At 46.5% G+C, this 19,373-nt stretch overlaps 2 protein-coding genes across 2 annotated transcripts; one reads left to right on the top strand and one right to left on the bottom strand.

Annotated features, from left to right (window-relative positions):
* Nucleotides 1–323: 323 nt before the first annotated feature.
* Nucleotides 324–1,624, top strand: LOC135983754 (claw keratin-like). Its single transcript, XM_065597016.1, has one exon. The coding sequence runs from the start codon at nucleotides 339–341 to the stop codon at nucleotides 885–887; it is 549 nt and encodes a 182-aa protein (XP_065453088.1). The 5' UTR covers nucleotides 324–338; the 3' UTR covers nucleotides 888–1,624.
* A 7,920-nt stretch (nucleotides 1,625–9,544) lies between these two features.
* LOC135983756 (claw keratin-like) lies at nucleotides 9,545–10,750 on the bottom strand. Its single transcript, XM_065597019.1, has one exon. It carries the CDS (start codon nucleotides 10,732–10,734, stop codon nucleotides 10,240–10,242), a length of 495 nt encoding a protein of 164 aa, XP_065453091.1. The 5' UTR covers nucleotides 10,735–10,750; the 3' UTR covers nucleotides 9,545–10,239.
* Between the last annotated feature and the right edge of the window lie 8,623 nt (nucleotides 10,751–19,373).

Below are 19,373 nucleotides of genomic sequence, written 5' to 3' on the forward strand. Positions count from 1 at the left end.
AATGTCTAAAATGGTCCCAGAATCCCAGGTGTCCGTATGGAAATAGTTACACTTATTCTAGTCGGTGTTTTTCAGACAAAGTCATTGAGAGGGGATCAAGGGGCCGGTTGGGAGGGAAGTTTACTGCGAGCAGAGAAGAGGTGTAGAAAGAGAAAATAGTGACAACTACATGACCACACAAAAAGAGACTAAGTCCACTTCTTCTCTCTCTCTCGAGCCCCCTGCAGACCTCAATACAATTGTAACCGAGCTCTGAAGCCTTTCTTCCACCAGTCCTTGTACCTTGTCTCATCTCTAGTCCCTGTTGTGTGTTTCAGGTTTACCTCCATCCCAGAAAGATGACTTTCTCCAGCCTGTGCTATCCAGAATGCGGGGTGGCCCGACCCAGTCCAGTCACTGGCAGCGCCAACGAGCCATGCGTTAGGCAGTGCCCTGACTCCGAAGTGGTGATCAGACCCTCACCGGTTGTCGTGACCCTCCCCGGACCAATTCTCAGCAATTTCCCTCAACAGAGCGAAGTGGCAGCTGTAGGAGCACCTGTGGTCGGAGCCGGTTTCGGAGGCTCCTATGGTTTGGGGGGATTGTACGGCTATGGAGGCCATTACGGAGGATTGTACGGTTTAGGGAGATTAGGTGGTTACGGCGGCCGTTTCGGATATGGGGGATTATTGGGCAATGGGGGATACTGTGGTTACCCAGGTCTTTATGGTTATGGGGGATTATGGGGAAATGGGGGACACTGCGGTTACCCGGGCCTTTACGGTTATGGGGGATTATGGGGATATGGGGGACACTGCGGTTTCCCGGGCCTTTATGGTTATGGGGGATTAAGTGGTTCCGGGGTATCCTGCCATAGATACCTCAGTGGAAGGAGTGGGCCATGTTAAACTCACCAGGAGTATTCATGGAAGAAGGAAGAACCAGGAAATGAACAGCAAGATATAGATTCACCACTGATCTTTTGGGCATGGATTTCAGAAGTGCTGTGCAAACATGGCTCCTGTTGAACTCGGTGGGAGCTGTGTGTGCTCAGCACCTTGGGCTGATAGCTGTGCTGCATTTCTACTGTTACGCTTTATGACTCTTTCTGCCAAGGCTTTCCCAACCAAGTGTTGATTCTCTTTTTCTCTTGAGGACTCATTCTGAACTACACACAGGCTGTCTACATTGAGCCTGCAGTGTGAAGGAAACAGAGGCCTTAAGATAGGCATCATTTACGTTCATGATCACTCTAAGTCCCTCTCAAGGAGAATTAGGCCCTAGATGTTCTATCCTTTTTATGAATACGTACCTTTAGCAATTCACTTTAACCTTTGCTACTTCACATGTCTAATGGAGAAGTTGCATAGTCTCTGCTTCTATATTCCTTTGTCTCATTTCACACCCGACTGGGGTTAAAAAAAAAAGAACGTAAAATGGTTTCAAAAGGGGACTTGTTTGTCAACCTCTGGAGCTGCAACAAAGCACAAAGAACATCTTGTGTGAAATACATCCCACTGACGCAGGTGATGGGTCAGAGCCCTTCTAGTAACACTGGAAATACATTTTTTCCGCTCTGTAGAATTTCTTCCTGTAACTGTGTACTGCCAATTTCATTTGCATTAAAAACTCTGCTGCATCATAATATCAGTCTTCTGGTTCTCTTTGTTTCTTTGTCCTTTTTAAAAAATTGCATATGAGCAGGAGGGCCTGTGTGGTTAAAGGGGCCATATGGTTGTGGGAGAAAATATTGTTGGGGGGATTCTGATGGGGTCATCCGTACCTTAATGGAACCTGTGGGCCATGCTAAATCGAGCAGGCATATGCATGGGAACAGCAGGAAATGAACGGCAAGATACAGATTCACGTCTGATCGCACAGGCCTGGCTTTGAGAAGTGTTGACTACACCCAACTCAGTGTGAAATAATGAGAGAGCTGCATTTCATCACCACCGCTGCAAACATTCCCAATGTTTCCCATGTTACCCTATATGGGTATCCTCGAATGCCTTCCTAGCTATGGGCTTCCTCTATTATAAACCTAGTGGGTCTCATTCTCAACTACACGATGGATTTTACACCACACTCTAAAGTACAAATGAAGCAGGAGACATAATGTGTACTTTACCTACATCTACCCTGACTTGAATGCCTCTTTCTCATACTAGAGCACCGTCAAAAGGATTTAGTGTCAATGAGAATTAGGCTAAGTGATCTCCTAGCCATGAATATGGACCGTTTCTTTCTGCCTTTTATCTTTCTAACGAGCTGCATAACAGAGAAGGTCTTTGAACCTCTGCTTTTATTGTGTTTTGTTTTAGTTGAGAGTGACCAGGTGAGACAAGTCATTAAAAATAGTGGCAAACTCTACAACTGCTATAAAGAAGTAAGACAACTGTGTGAGAAATACACCACATTGGAGCTGGGGATAGGATATGGTCGTTCATGAAACCGTGACAATGTAGTCTTGCTTCTCTATTTCTTTCTCCTTTTTCTTTTTTTGAAATCTTGAGTTCTAAGGACACTGAAGAACTTCCAGCTTTAACATCCGTACTCTTTACGTTTGATAGGCCTAAAAAAAGAGGCATGTTGAGGTGAAGGTCATATGGGTGTCAGTTGCAGAAACAGAAATACAACCCAATACTTCTGACCACAGGCTGAGGTCTAGGTTGATCTGTGTTACATGGTGTTGCAAGACAAGGTTAGTAACATGTCTGGTTAAAATTTTGTGCATCCTTGGATCTCAGGATGAACAATAAAAAACTGGCTAATATTGTGATCTACTTGCACTGTGGCTTTTTTATACTTGAGGATAATAGTTCTCCAAAGGAATTACATGTCTCTCAATTTTCCAAGGTTGCAGTAGCTTTTTAAATATTAAATTGGGGTATATTTCTGACTCTGCCAATAGCTCCCTGTCTGACCTTCACCCGAATGGGCCTCCATTTACCTCTGTGGCAAAGAGGCATAATTGTAACTTTCAGGTTGGATTTTCTGAGGCTTCCTCCAATCTCAGCATTTCAAAGCACTTCACAAACACTCATCAAGTGTTATGCAACCCAAGAGATGAATTACTAAAGTAGTAATAATTTATTACTGGGATTAGATGTTCCAACACGGAAGATTAGATTTACTTTAAAAATGCATGTCAAGGTCACAGATTGTCATTCCGGTGCTCAGTTTGTGAGTCCTAGCCTTTGACATTGGGGCTCTTTGATATTCATTCCATATATCTTTCATCTCCGTATTATATATATTTTGAAGTGTAAGGGTAGATACTGAACCAGTGTAAAAGGGAACAGTTCCATGAACTTCCAATTGAAGGAATGCACTTTAGCTAGCCCGGGTTAGAGAAACCTTGGGAGTGCATCTCTCTATTGGGAGTTCCTCTCTCTATCCATACTCGGCACCTCAACCCCTGGTGCTCACAGCCAGGAGGGATGTGTGAACCTCTGACTGGGAGAGGCTACCCCTAGGCCCGCCCCCTCCACCAATGGCCCTCCACTTCCGCCCGAGGCCCTGCAGGAGCCAATTCCCACCTCCCCAAGCCAAGAGCTGCCCCCCACCAGTGTGGCCACCGACCCAGTTCCGCGGCTAGCCCCCCAGACCCGAAGGAGTGCCGGGAGCGCGGAGGTGCGCGGCCTCTGCCTCCCTAGTCAAGGGAGGGAAAGGTGGGCAGCGCACTGCCCCAGCCCCTGAGTGCGGAAGGCCATGAGACGAGCTGCCCCAGCCATTTAGTGAGGAAGGGTGGGTGGCAAGTGGTTCCCGCCGCCCCAGCCCAGTGGGAGGACTGGAGCAGCAATTGTACGTAGGGAGTGTCGCAGAAGGGGACGGGGTCACCCTTGTCTGTTTGGGGAGGCAAAACCTGCCCCTGCCTATGCAACCTGCCACCCGTGCTCAAAGCCAACGTATAGGGAAACCAATGGGAAACATCAGGTACTGCATCTCCACCCATGAGCAGCCAAGAGAACTGTGTCTTGTGAGAGACTTCAGCTAATGAAGAAAAGGAAGAAGCACAACGCTGACAGTTAAGGATACCTTCTTCAACCATCAGAGAGCTGTGGGATGAGACTGGATTCATTGGAAGTTTGACCAACCTAGAGCATTCTGCAAGACCCGTCTCCCACACCAAGCTTTTCAGCCACAATTAGAATGAAAATACACCCGCACCAGGATTTCTTCTAGCCCGAGCAGCACTAAATGCTTCCCTCAGTTGTAAGCCCAGAACGTCATTGCAGTCTGTGGAGCTGTACTGATGTCCAGTGGCTCAGTATCTGCCTCTTGAGCTCTGTAAAGGAATGTTTACCTAGAAAGGGAAATGCAAAGCTTTACTGAATGAAAATCAAACAGCCCCAAATTCGGAGGCTGGGAATCATCCACTGACTATTGGCATAACCTGAGAAACCTTAACATGGATTTGTTTAATCCAGCGTTTCTCAAAGGAGGCCACCGGTGGATTTTTTTGCAGCTACGTCAGCCTCAAGAGCATGGGCGGGATTGTGGGGGTGCAAAGCAGCAGCCCCTTCTGGCAGCGCCCACCTGTTCCTGCTGAGTAGCTCTTACGAAAGATGCGCCGCATTGGTGTTTGTAATGGGATTGCCAGCAGGGGTCAGGGTCCTGCACCTCACAGACTCCTCGGGAGCTCTGGGAAGCACCTCTGGAGACATGTGGGGTCCGTGTCCGCGGCACGTGACGCAGCTCTTGTTAGTGGACGTGGGTGCATCATTTGAATGTTGGGCCTCTCTCCTGCTCCCTCCTGCATGGGACACGGGGAGCCTGGGACTCTGCAGGCACCGGTGAGTTCCCTGTCCACCATCCCCAGGACAGGTTCTCGGTGAAGGCCACCAAAAAAATTGTTTTGAGAACCCTTGAATCCTAATCCATAATTTGGGAGCAGCTAATCCCACAGAAAAATTCTGCTATTAAAATAATAGAACCCTGTGCACACACACAACTTTACTGAGGCTGCAGTGCTTTGAAGTCCTTTGATTTGAGGAAGCCTCTGATCATCGAGCATAATATCACTATGAGATCTGGCTTATGTGGAGGTGAACAAGCACCTTGAGGTGAAGGTTACACAGGGAGCAAGTGGGAGAGTCAGCAATAAAACCAGTCATAGTGATTATCACCCCAGGCTCATCACTGCTGCTGAACTGCACTAATTTAGGACTGAATATTGCACAGACACTCTGTGATTCTAAAGAGTGGAAAGGGTTTGGGTTTTTTTCAATTTTTTTCTCGTATCGAGGTGCAGGCCTTGGTTTCTTCTTTGTTTGCTTTCTTCTCCTTTCATAAGACAGGTTTTCCATTCCTCGGATCATCCTAGTAGCTCTTCTCTGTACCTGTTCCAGTTTGAATTCATCCTTCTTGATGTAAGCAGAGTCAGGATGAGCTCTATCCTGACATCTGGTGGTGAATTATGGGAAGTGTGGAAAAGAACTCCAGGGGCTGATCTTGTTTGCATAGGCACATCCACCCGCCTGGCATGAAACAACAGCAACTCAAGGTGGTTACTTTGGCTGGTGTGGGAACCCCAGTTTCTCTGTTATTGGGGCAGGAAGAATAAAGTTTTGTTACCCTGATTCTGTGAATCAAGGCCAGTGGAACTGTTGTATGATAGAAGGATCGAGTGAGTCCTTCACCATTACCTAAGTAGCACTTGCTTGACAAGGGGCATGGGTTACAAAACCCAGTGAATGGAGAAAGGATGGGGATAGGTATTTGTACCTGATGGTATGGGCCTCTCTGAGGGTTTGAAACACCAATTGCACTATCTCCTCTCTCCACTGTTGAATATCAGAGCTAACTTTGATTCCATTAGGAGTCTAGTTACAGGCTTCGGAGCTGAATTCACTTTGGGCCAATGGTGCACTAGCACTGGGGCTCCCCTACTATGAGCTGAAATTGCTAAGAGCTGAAATCACACAAGAGCTAAAGTTATTAAGAGCTGAGATCACTGAGTGCTGTGTTAACTAGTGGGGGAGCCTGAAGATATATTGCTAAGCGGCTGGCGGAGCAGTTAGCAGAGTGGAGCCTTGCGGAGATGGTTGGAGCGGAGCTGAGTGGCTCACAGGTCGGTGAGTGGAGCGGAGCGGCTGGAGGAACAGCTAGCAGAGCAGAGCGGAGCCTTGTGGGAGTGGCCCAAGGGACGGCTGAAGTGGAGCAGAGCTGAGCGGCTCACAGGTCGGTGAGCAGAGCGGAGCAGCTGCCAGAGCAGTTCGTGGGACAGCAGGAGTGGCTCGTGGTGAAGGCTGTGGCGGAACCCCACGGAGAGGCAGCCGGTCAGCCTCGGATCACGTAAGGTGCCCCTTAACACCCTGCGCGTGCCCCCCCCTTTGAACTCTGGGGCTGCACTGACCAGGCACAGAGACTTTGGGGGGTTGTTGGACTTTTGGGACTTTGGTGATCCTTGGGTTGCTGGTTTCAAGAACCAACGGGAAAGGACACAGCCCAATTTGCTGGGGTGGGTTTTTTGCTCATGGTTTGTGTATGAATCCTGTTTGTGGTGTTTTTGCAATTTAATGCTGATGTCGTTTACCTCATGTTATTAAATATTTTCTGTTACACTCAGACTCCGTGCTTGCAAGAGGGGAAGTATTGCCTCTTAGAGGTACCCAGGGGGTGGTATGTAATTGTCCCAGGTCACTGGGTGGGGGCTCGAGCCAGTTTTGCATTGCGTTATTGAAACGGAACCCCTAGATACAGAACCCGGCCCTTGTTGCTGCCAACTTAGATGGGCCGAAGGGTTACATTAAACATGGGAGACCAGAACTGCACACAATATTCCAGATGAGGTCTCACCAGTGCCTTGTATAACGGTACTAACACCTCCTTATCTTTACCGGAAATACCTCGCCTGATGCATCCCAAGATCGCATTAGCTTTTTTAACGACCATATCACATTGGCGGCTCATAGTCATCCTGTGATCAACCAATACTCCGAGGTCCTTCTCCTCTGTTACTTCCAAATGACGTGTCCCCAATTTATAACCAAAATTCTTGTTATTATTCCCTAAATGCTCAGTAATAAAAAGATTAAATAAGATTGGTCCAAAAACCGATTCCTGAGGAACTCCACTAGTAACCTCCTTCCAGCCTGACAGTTCACCTTTCAGTATGACCCGTTGTAGTCTCCCCTTTAACCAGTTCCTTATCCACCTTTCAATTTTCATATTGATCCCCATCTTTTCCAATTTAGCTAATAATTCCCCATGTGGAACTGTATCAAATGCCTTACTGAAATCGAGGTAAATTAGATCCACTGCATTTCCTTTGTCTAAAAAATCTGTTACCTTCTCAAAGAAGATCAGGTTGGTTTGTCGTGATCTACCCTTTGTAAAACCATGTTGTATTTTGTCCCAATTACCATTGACCTCAATGTCCTTAACTACTTTCTCCTTCAAAAATTTTTCCAAGACCTTGCATACTACAGATGTCAAACTAACAGGCCTATAGTTACTCAGATCACTTTTTTTCCCTTTCTTAAACATAGGAACTACGTTAGCAATTCTCCAGTCGTACGGTATAACCCCTGAGTTTACTGATTCATTAAAAATTCTTGCTAATGGGCTTGCAATTTCATGTTCCAGTTCCTTTAATATTCTTGGATGAAGATTATCTGGGCCCCCCGATTTAGTCCCATTAAGATGTTAGAGTTTTGCTTCTACCTCGGATGCAGTAATGTCTACCTCCATATCCTCATTCGTCATCCTACCATTATCCCTAAGCTCCTCATTAGCCTCATTAAAGACTGAGGCAAAGTATTTGTTTAGATATTGGGCCACGCTTAGAATATCCTTAACCTCCACTCCATCCTCAGGGTTTAGTGATCCCACTTCTTCTTTCTTTGTTTTCTTCTTATTTATATGGCTATAGAACCTTTTACTATTGGTTTTAATTCCCTTTGCAAGGTCCAACTCTGCATGGCTTTTGGCCTTTCTCACTTTATCCCTACATGTTCTGACCTCAATAAGGTAGCTTTCCTTGCTGATCCCTCCCATCTTCCACTCCTTGTAGGCTTTCTGCTTTTTCTTAATCACCTCCCTGAGATGCTTGCTCATCCAGCTTGGTCTACAATTCCTGCCTATGAATTTTTTCCCCTTTCTTGGGATGCAGGCTTCTGAGAGTTTCTGCAACTTTGACTTGAAGTAATTCCAGGCCTCCTCTGCCTTTAGATCCACAAGTTCTTCAGTCCAATCCACTTCCCTAACTAATTTCCTTAATTCTTTAAAGTTAGCCCTTTTAAAATCAAAACCCTAGTCCCAGATCTATTTTTGTTTATGCTTCCATCTAGTTTAAACTGAATTAGCTCATGATCACTCTGTGACGAAGTGGGGGATTTTCTTGTTTTTTTCTTGTTTTCGGTGGGGTTTCAATGGTTTGGATGCGGAGGGGGTGGGACTCAGTTTCCCTAGGTGTTACTGGTTTAACGAGGTGAGGGGAGAGGGAGTTTGTTGTTACAGAGGACTGAAGAGGGAACGTGGGACCCCAGCCAATGGCCTGGAGGATGGAGACCCCAGCGACCGGTGACCTGAGACCCTGACCCGGGGACCCAGCTCAGGAGTTGCAGCCAGTTCTGGCCAGTGGGAGAATAATGGCCTGCAGAGTGAGGACCCAGTGACCGAACCAGCTGGTTCCAGCCAGAGGACAGAAGCGAGGAGAGGAGGCCACAGTTTACGAGCCTGTTTACCTGGAGAGAAGACAATGGACAGAGGCAGGGCTTGGGGGCGGGGATCTCAGATGCCCAACTGGGAATCAGGGGGGCTCCGGGCTGGAGGGGGGGGCAGTCAGAGCCCTATTATTATTACTAGCACTTGTCCTCCAGTCTATATCTAGGAAGTTAAAGTATCCCATGATCACGCAATTCCCATAAGTATTTACTTCATTAAAAACATTAAAGAGGTCTCCATCCAAATCGGATCCAGGCGGTCTCTAGCACACCCCAAGCAGTATTTCAGGGGAGGCTCTAGTACCTTTCTTTCCCAATGTGATTTTTGCCCAGACAGACTCTGTCTTATCCATTCCATCACTTCTTCTTTCTTTACAGTCTACCTCATCATTGATATACAATGCTATTCCACCACCTTTGCCTTTATTTCTGTCTTTCCTAAACAGCACACAGCCTTCAATACCAGTACTCCAGTCATGACTACTATTCCACCATGTTTCTGTTATCCCTACAATATCCATATAGTGTAACATGGGAAACATTGGGCATGTTTGCAGAGGTGCTGATGAAATGCAGCTCTCTCATTATTTCACACTGAGTTCGGTGTACTCAACGCTTCTCAAAGCCAGGCCTGTGCGATCAGACGTGAATCTGTATCTTGCTGTTAATTTCCTGCTGTTCCCATGCATATGCCTGCTCGATTTAGCATGGCCCACAGGTTCCATTAAGGTACCGATGATCCCATCAGAATCCCCCCTAACCCTATTTTCTCCCACAACCATATGGCCCCTTTAACCACAGAGGCCCTCCTGCCCATATGCAATTTTAAAAAATGGACGAAGAAACAAAGAGAACCAGAAGACAGATATTATGATGCAGCAGAGATTTTAATGCAAATAAAATTGGCAATACACAGTTACAGGAAGAAATATTACAGAGCGGAAAAAATATATTTCTAGTGTTTCAAGAAGGGCTCTGACTGATCACCTGCGTCAATGGGATGTATTTCACACAAGATGTTCTTTGTGCTTTGTTGCAGCTCCAGAGGTTGACAAACAAGTCCCCTTTTGAAACCATTTTATGTTCTTTTTTTTTTTTTACCCCAGTCAGGTGTGAAATGAGACAAAGTAAACTAGAAGCAGAGACAACGCAACTTCTCTATTATACATGTGAAGTAGCAAAGGTTAAAGTGAGTTGCTAAAGGTATGTATTGATAGAAAGGATAGAACATGTAGGGCCTAATTCTCCTTGAGAGGGACTTAGAGTGATAATGAATATAAATGATGCCTATCTCAAGGCCTCTGTTTCCTTCACACTGCATGTGTAAAAAACCTGTGTATAATTCAGAATGAGTCCAAAAGAGAATCAGCACTTGCTTGGGAAAGCCTTGGCAGAAAGAGTCATAAAGCGTAACATTAGAAATGCACCATGGCTATCAGACCAAGGTGCTGAGCACACACAGCTCCCACCGAGTTCAACTGGAGCCATGTTTGCACAGCACTTCTGAAAGCCATGCCCAAAAGATCAGGGGTGAATCTGTATCTTGCTGTTCATTTCCTGGTTCTTCCTTCCATGAATATTCCTGGTGAGTTTAACATGGCCCACTCCTTCCACTGAGGTACCTATGGCAAGATACCCCGGAACCACTTAATCCCCCATAACCGTAAAGGCCCGGGTAACCGCAGTGTCCCCCATATCCCCATAATCCCCCATAACCATAAAGACCTGGGTAACCACAGTATCCCCCATTGCCCAATAATCCCCCATATCCGTAACGGCCGCCGTAACCACCTAATCTCCCTAAACCATACAATCCTCCGTAATGGCCTCCATAGCCGTACAATCCCCCCAAACCATAGGAGCCTCCGAAACCAGCTCCGACCACAGGTGCTCCTACAGCTGCCACTTCGCTCTGTTGAGGGAAATTGCTGAGAATTGGTCCTGGGAGGGTCACGACAACCGGTGAGGGTCTGATCACCACTTCGGAGTCAGGGCACTGCCTAACGCACGGCTCGTTGGCACTGCCAGTGACTGGACTGGGTCGGGCCACCCCGCATTCTGGATAGCACAGGCTGGAGAAAGTCATCTTTCTGGGATGGAGGTAAACCTGAAACACACAACAGGGACTAGAGATAAGAGAAGGTACAAGGACTGGTGAAGAAAGGCTTCAAAGCTCGGTTACAATTGTATTGAGGTCTGCAGGGGGCTCAAGAGAGAGAGAAGAAGTGGACTTAGTCTCTTTTTGTGTGGTCATGTAGTTGTCACTATTTTCTCTTTCTACACCTCTTCTCCGCTCGCAGTAAACTTCCCTCCCAACCGGCCCCTTGATCCCCTCTCAATGACTTTGTCTGAAAAACACCGACTAGAATAAGTGTAACTATTTCCATGATGGACACCTGGGATTCTGGGACCATTTTAGACATTTGTCAAAGAGAACATGGCTGGGATCATGGTAATCACTTCCTTTTGTTTGAGGATTTAACCTCTGCATGCAAACCGGTGGGGTCTGCTATCAGACGTTGGTTTTCCAAACCTTGGGAGTCACCAAAACTTGCTGATGAATAAACAGAAACTTTGCTTTGCTCCTAACAAATCAGTAATGCCAAACTCCTCAGCTGGGAAAAAATGGGTTCAGGTTCACTGACTTCCATAGAGCAACATGAAAATACACCATCGGAGGAGAAGCACCTTCAATGGGTATTTCTGCTCAGGAGAACATAGGAATTGCTTGACTGGAGCACAGCGCTTCTCAGCTTCATCCATTCTCATGTCTCCAAGAGTGAGGAATAACAGTTGCTTTAGAATAAAATAGATGAGCACTGAATTGGCCTTTTGTGGACTAACCTGGGAAAGTTTCTTCCTAATCCAGCTAACTGAAAGGTGGCTAAGGGACTTTTTAACTCTCTAGTTAATGGGAAATACGTTTCACAATTGCATTTGTTGCTCTTAAAATCCCTCCTTTAGTTTCAAATCATAAATCCACCAGCTCCTGTAACTGAATAATGACATACAATATATAAAAATAAATAAAATAAAAATAATTTTATAACTAATAAATAATATATATTATAGATATTTATTAATTACATTTAGGTTTATATATATATAATAGTATAACACATTATATATATAAATAATAATAACACAGCGAGTACATGGAATATTCTTCCTTAAATGAAAAGAGGCCTGACTGTGAAATTTCTGGGGTTAGAAAGAGATTGAGTTGAATTGGACTTACCGAGTTCACTAAGGAGATGAAGTCCGGAGAAGTGTTTAGAAGCGTGCTGAGGCGAGAGCACTTTTATACAGTTCCTAGGACAGCCTGGAGGATCTGCGACGCTGTTTGTGGAAGAAGTCCTAATTAGTTACCAAACAAACTTAATTGCCCTGCTAAATCCTTCTTTGGATGGAGCTGTTTTCCTCATTGTTGGTGATTACTGGGCTAATCTCAGCCTCAGAGGGCGTGACATGCACGTTACACTCTTCAGCTGTCTTTTCTCTTAAAATTGTACAGGCCAACTGCATTTCTTTTTGTCATTTTACTGACTTTATAGGTTCTGCAATGAGAATGAATGTCAAGGTGATCCTGAGAAGCATCAGTAGAACAGGTGGGTGTCATTTAAGGAATCCAGTTTGGTCTTTTCAATTCATGCTGGTCGTGATTAAGAGCACGAGAAAATTCATTCTAAACATGCTAGGAATCAGGGAACCATTTTTCTCCATTCTAACCACCGACATTCCCAGCAGTTCAGATCCAATTCCCTTTGAAATCCAGGGCCGGCTTTAGGACCTGCGGGGCCCAGTTCTGCGGTCTGGGTCTTCGGTGGCACTTCGGCGGCAGGGGGTCTGCTCCGCGTCTTCCATGGCACTGAAGTACCCCCGCCGCCGAAATGCTGCTGAAGACCCCGGAGCGGACCCCATGCCCACCGCCCAAATGCCACCGGAGTGGACCACTGCCGGGTGAGCCTAAGGAGTGGGGGCCTCTTAGGCTCGGGCGCGAGGCTTTCTTACCCACGGGGCCCAATTCCGGGGAATTGGAGGAATCAGCCTAAAGCCGGCCCTGCTGAAATCAATGGGAATAATTCATTGTCCCCAATATGTTTCCTGTCATGACTTTAAGTCTCAACTTCACCATTTGGCAGGGGATAGTACAATGACTGTGAACAATGTTAAGTCCCTGCTAAGACCGAGTTTGAAAGTTTAAAATGGGACTAAGTGGAGCATGGGCCTTTTTGATGGCCGTCTGCACAGGAGTGAATCTTACCTTTGGTGAGTAAAAACTGACCTAACATTGGACCTCCCCTTGGGTCACCAATGCTATTTCAAAGGGCTGCCTAGAGCAGATTTGCTCAGGGGTTGAGGGGAGGGATGGCAGAGAGAGAAAGGAAGCAGTGCTCTTTTACAAAAAGATTTTAAGTTAAGTCTTGGAACCTCTGCTCTACCAGAAACCATCTCTCCATCCATGAGCAGTCAAGGAACTGAGATCTTGCAAGACAATGCAGCTGACTGAGCCCAGCAAGAAACCCAAGAGTGGGTTACATATGCAGAGAAAAGGGCAGAAGGGTCTTATTTTGATTTTAAGGTCCTCCGCCTCTTTGAAGGTGAAGCAACCAAGCTGATTTACACCAAGAGAGCACCTTCATTTTCCAATAAAAAAATCCGTCAAAAATCCAATGAGCCCCCAAAACCGGCTCTGACCACAGGGGCTCCTATGGTCCCACTTGGCTCTGAGGAGGGAAATTGTGGAGAATTGGTCCTGGGAGGGTCACAAGATCCGGTGAGGGTCTGATCACCACTTCAGAGCTAGGACACTGCTTACCGGTCAGCTCCTTGAAGCTGCTAGCAACTGGACGGGGCCATTCTACCCTGCACGGTTTTTAGGAAATACCAAATTCAAAACTACATATGAATGAAAATGAAATAGCCCCAAATTGTGTGGCCTTAAATCATGACCCGATGAAGGGAATGACACGAGAGACCTTGGCCTCCATTTTGTTGAAAGTGACTATACGACTCGGTGCAGAGGCGTCTAATCGTCACAACAATGTATTGACTACAACCTTTTGCACATATCAAACACCAGCGAGTGTTTTTGAGGGGCTTTGAAATCTTGAGTTCTAAGGACACTGAAAAACTTCCAGCCTTAACATCCTTACTCTCTACGTTTGATAGGCCCCCAAAAAAGAGGCATGTTGAGGTGAAGGTCATATGCGGGTCAGTTGCAGAAGCAGAAATACAATCCAATACTTCTGACGCATCCTACCACAGGCTGAGCTCTAGGGTGATCCGTGTTACACGGTGTTACAAGACAAGGTTAGTAACAAGTCTGGTTAAAAATTTTTTGCATCCTTGGATCTCAGCGTCAAGAATAAAAACCTGGCTAATATTGTGATATATTTGAACTGTGGCTTTTTTATACTTGAGGATAATAGTTCGCCAAAGGAATTACAAGTCTGTCAATATTCCAAGGTTGCAGTAGCCTTGTAAATATGAAGTTGGGGTATATTTCTGACTCTGCCAACATATCCCTGTCTGACCGTCACCTGAATGTGCCTCCATTTACCTCTGTGCCAATCAGGTAGAATTGTAACTTTCAGGGTGGATTGTCGGAGGCTTCTTCCTGTCTAAGCATTTCAAAGCACTTCACAAACACTCATCAAGTGTTATGCAGCCCAAAAGATGAATTACTAAATTAGTAATAACTTATTACTGGGATTAGATGTTCCAACACGGAAGATTAGATTTACTTTAAAAATGCATGTCAAGGTCACAGATGTCATTCCAGTGCTCAGTTTGTGAGTCCCAGCCTTTGAAATTGGGGCTCTTTGATTTTCATTCCATATACCTTTCATCTCCCTATTATATATATTTTGAAGTGTAAGGGTAGATAGTGAACCAGTGTAAAAGGGAACAGCTCCATGAACTTCCAATTGAAGGAATGCACTTTAGCTAGCCTGGGTTAGAGAAACCTTCTTGGGAGTGCATCTCTCTATTGGGAGCTCATCTCTCTATCCATACTCGGCACCTCCTGGTGCTCAGAGCCATGGGTGATGCGTGAACCTCCGACTGGGAGAGGCTACCCTCTGCCCCGCCCCTTCCGCCAAGGGTCCTCCACTTCTGCCCTAGGCCCTGCGGGAGCCAATTTCCGCCCCCCCTGAAGCCGAGAGCTGCCCCCACCACTGCGGCCACTGACCCAGTTCCATGGCTAGCCCTCCAGACCCAAAGGAGTGCCGGGAGGGCAGAGGTGCGCAGCCTCAGCCTCCCCAGCCTGGTGAGGGAAAGTTGAGTAGCTCACGGTCCCAGCCACGGAGCGCAGGATGCGGTCTGCAAGCGGCCCCAGCCTCAGAGCGCGGAAGGGTGGATGGCAAATGGCCCCAGGCTCCCCAGCCCCAGAGTGCAGGAAGATGGATGGGGAGCGGCCCGAGCCCCAAAGCAGTAGGGGGATGGACTTAGATCTGGGAGGACTGGAGAAGCAACTGTATGTAGGGAGTGTCGTGGAAGGGGGCGGGGTCACCCTTGTCTGTTTGGGGAGGCAAAACCTCCCCCTGCCTATGCAACCCGCCACCCGTGCTCAAAGCCAACGTATAGGGAAACCAATGGGAAACATCAGGTACTGCATCTCCACCCATGAGCAGCCAAGAGAACTGTGTCTTGTGAGAGACTTCAGCTAATGAAGAAAAGGCAGAAGCACAACGCTGACGGTTAAGGATACCTTCTTCAACCATCAGAGAGCTGTGGGATGAGACTGGATTCATTGGAAGTCTGACCAACCTAGTGCATTCCGAAAGACCTGTCTCGCACACAAAGCTTTTCAGCTAGAATTAGAATGATTTTTAAAGTGGAAAATACACCCCCACCAGGATTTCTTCTAACCCGAGCAGCACTAAATGCTTCCCTCAGTTGTAAGCCCAGAACGTCATTGAAGTCTAGGGAACTCTATTGACATCCACTGGCTCAGTATCTGTCTCTTGAGCTCTGTAAAGGAATGTTTACTAAGAAAGGGAAATTCAAAGCTTTACTGAATGAAAATCAAACAGCCCCAAATTCGGAGCCTGGGAATCATCCACTGACTATTGGTTTGACATCAGAAGCCTTAACAAGGATTTGTAAAGTTCATTTAATCCAGTGTTTCTCTAATGAGGCCACCAGTGGCAGCAACTGTACGTAGGGAGTGTCGCAGAAGTGGGCGGGGTCCTTGGTTGCGTGAGTCTTTGCAGGACAACGACCCAGGTTTTCGTAAGGGAAAGAAAAGTGGCCACCACATCAGATGGTTAATGCAATGTTAACTGTAGACCAGGGGCGACGGATTCTTCCTAATAGTGTGGGTGTGGCACGAGACCCTGCCCCTTCCGGGGGCCAATTCCGGCCCCTCCTCTACGGCCAAGGCACCGTCTCCCTGGCCATGCAGAAGCTGGATCCAGGCCGGGGAGCCCGGGCTCCTCCATCTTCCGGGGTAGAGGGGCCCCAAAGTAGCCCCAGACCCATGTCCCCGGCTCCCAGCCCTGCCCCCCCCCACAGGGCAGGTGAAGGGTCCACACATAGACGACCCGTGCCTACCAACAGTGGGCGGGAAGAGTGAGGACAGCGGCTTCAGCAGCATTACTGAGCATATTCAGTCCTTGTGAGCATGCTCCGTATAAGCCAAGCAGCAAATCGGTGGTGGTGGGGACCCTCCCTGCCCCCATGCTGCTCTTACCCTGAACTGGCTTCCCCTTCTGGCCTTGACTGATGGTGGAGTCACATGGGGAAGAGGAGGGGCAGGGGGCCGGGCCCACTTAACAAATGACCCCGACCCATAGTGGTTCCTTTCCCTCCCTCCTCTGTTTTATACCAAAGGTCTGCTCACAGTGCACACCCTAATCCCAGATAGAGCTGGAGTGTGGAATGTGAGAAGTTCTGTGCTGCTCCCAGCTTCTGCCCTGGGGGCAGGGAGCTTGTTTATAAACAGCGGCAGGGTGATTAAGATAACAAAAGGCTTGTCATTAAATTAAATTGATTATTACGTGATCCTGAAAGCATTGCCAGGCAATCCAGTTAAAGGATAGGAAATCAAAGGTTTGACTAAATGGTCCATTTTCAGAATGGAGAGAAGTAAATAGTGGTATCCCCCAGGGGCCTGTACTGGGATCAGCATTTCAGAGGCGTCGCCGTGTTAGTCTGTATCAGCAAAAACAACGCGGAGTCCTTGCGGCACCTTAGAGACTAACACATTTATTTGGGCATAAGCTTTCGTGGGCTAAAATCCACTTCATCAGATGCATGGAGTGGAAAATACAGGCCAGTCCTCACTTGCAATCAGCCCCCCAACCTGAAGCAAATACTCACCAACAACCGCACCCCATACAACATAAACACTAACCCAGGAACCTGTCCTTGCAACAAAGCCTGTTGCCATGTCTGTCCACATATTTATTCAAGGGACACAACAATAGGACCGAACCACATCAGCCACACCATCAGGGGCTTGTTCACCTGCACATCTACCAATGTGATATATGCCATCATGTGCCAGCAATGCCCCTCTGCCATGTACATTGGCCAAACCGGACAGTCTCTACACAAAAGAATAAATGGACACAAATCAGACATCAAGAATTATAACATTCAAAAACCAGTCGGAGAACACTTCAGCCTCCCTGGTCACTAAATAACAGATGTAAAAGTGGCAATTCTTCAACAAAAAATCTACAGACTCCAACGAGAAACTGCAGAATTGGAGTTAATTTGCAAACTGGACACCATCAAATTAGGCCCGAATCAAGACTGGGAGTGGATGGGTGTTAGGGGGCTTATTCCTTCACCCTCTCACTTCCCTGGTCCTTCTCGCATGAACAGAGAGCAACAATACCCAAAGCCGCAAACAATTCAATGTTTATTGGGGGTGAACTTCCAGCAAGCATGATTCCAGCTTCCTTCCTCAGTTTCCCCCTTCCCAGCTCTGACACCACAGAGCCATCCCTGTTCCCATTCCCCCCTTAGCAAAACATAATTCCAATTTCCCCACCTCCATTCCCTGTTCCCATTCCCCCAGCTTAGCAAAGCATGATTCCAGTTCCCCCACCCCCTGTTCCCATTCCCCCCTTACTTCCTGATTGACTGCAGACTGTATAGTAAAACTTGAGTTCCGCTTAGCTATACCTTAACCAATCATTTTACTGACATTTAACTATCCAATCCTAACATATTGTAACATGATTATTTAACCAATTATATCCCACCACCTTAATTGGTTTACACCCAACAAAATTAATTATACAGCAGACAGAAACAATCACAGAACCAGACAGAGACCATGCAAATAAACATACAAAACAATACAGAAGCGAGGATTTCACATCCCAGCTTCTTGCCAGGCAGGATGCTATCAAACTAAGTTTCCTTTTACGTCTTCTAGGCTCTTCCCTTTCTCTGGAGGTGACAGGAATATCAGGACAGGATTGTGTTCCTAACAGCCCACTAGCACCTTATTTCCAAGGGACTAGTTTGGGATGTGAGGATGTCACCGTTCACTTCTCAGCTTACGGCTGCCTCTGCTGCTTAGCCGAAGGCCTTAGCCTAAGAACCGGGCCTCAGACTGTCCCTCACACAGAGGGAGAGTGATTTTGATTCTCTCTAAGTGATAAGAAATACAAAAGACCACCTTGGCTTAACCACGAGATCTTCCGTGATCTAAAAAATAAAAAGGAGTCATATAAAAAATGGAAACTAGGGCAGATTACAAAGGATGAATATAGGCAAACAACACAGGAATGCAGGGGCAAGATTAGAAAGGCAAAGGCACAAAATGAGCTCAAACTAGCTACGGGAATAAAGGGAAACAAGAAGACGTTTTATCAATACATTAGAAGCAAGAGGAAGACCAAAGACAGGATAGGCCCACTGCTCAGTGAAGAGGGAGAAACAGTATGAGGGCAGGGGACTGGACTCGATGACCTCTCGAGGTCCCTTCCAGTCCTAGAATCTATGAATCTATGAAAGACCAAAGACCGGGTAGGCCCATTGCTCAGTGAAGAGGGAGAAACAGTAACAGGAAACTTGGAAATGGCAGAGATGCTTAATGACTTCTTTATTTCTGTCTTCACCGAGAAGTCCGAAGGAATGCCTAACATAGTGAATGCTAATGGGAAGGGGGTAGGTTTAGCAGATAAAATAAAAAAAGAACAAGTTAAAAATTACTTAGAAAAGTTAGATGCCTGCAAGTCACCAGGACCTGATGAAATGCATCCTAGAATACTCAAGGAGCTAATAGAGGAGGTATCTGAGCCCCTAGCTATTATCTTTGGAAAATCATTGGAGACGGGAGAGATTCCAGAAGACTGGAAAAGGGCAAATATAGTGCCCATCTATAAAAAGGGAAATAAAAACAACCCAGGAAACTACAGACCAGTTAGTTTAACTTCTGTCCCAGGGAAGATAATGGAGCAAGTAATTAAGGAAATCATCTGCAAACACTTGGAAGGTGGTAAGGTGATAGGGAACAGCCAGCATGGATTTGTAAAGAAAAAATCTTGTCAAACCAATCTGATAGCTTTCTTTGATAGGATAACGAGTCTTGTGGATAAGGGAGAAGCGGTGGATGTGGTATCCCTAGACTTTAGTAAGGCATTTGATATGGTCTTGCATGATATTCTTATCAATAAACTAGGCAAATACAATTTAGATGAAGCTACTATAAGGTGGGTGCATAACTGGCTGGATAACCGTACTCAGAGAGTTGTGGTTAAT

The sequence above is a fragment of the Chrysemys picta genome, chromosome 1 (genome assembly GCF_011386835.1).
Source record: "Chrysemys picta bellii isolate R12L10 chromosome 1, ASM1138683v2, whole genome shotgun sequence".
Lineage (NCBI taxonomy): Eukaryota > Metazoa > Chordata > Testudines > Emydidae > Chrysemys > Chrysemys picta.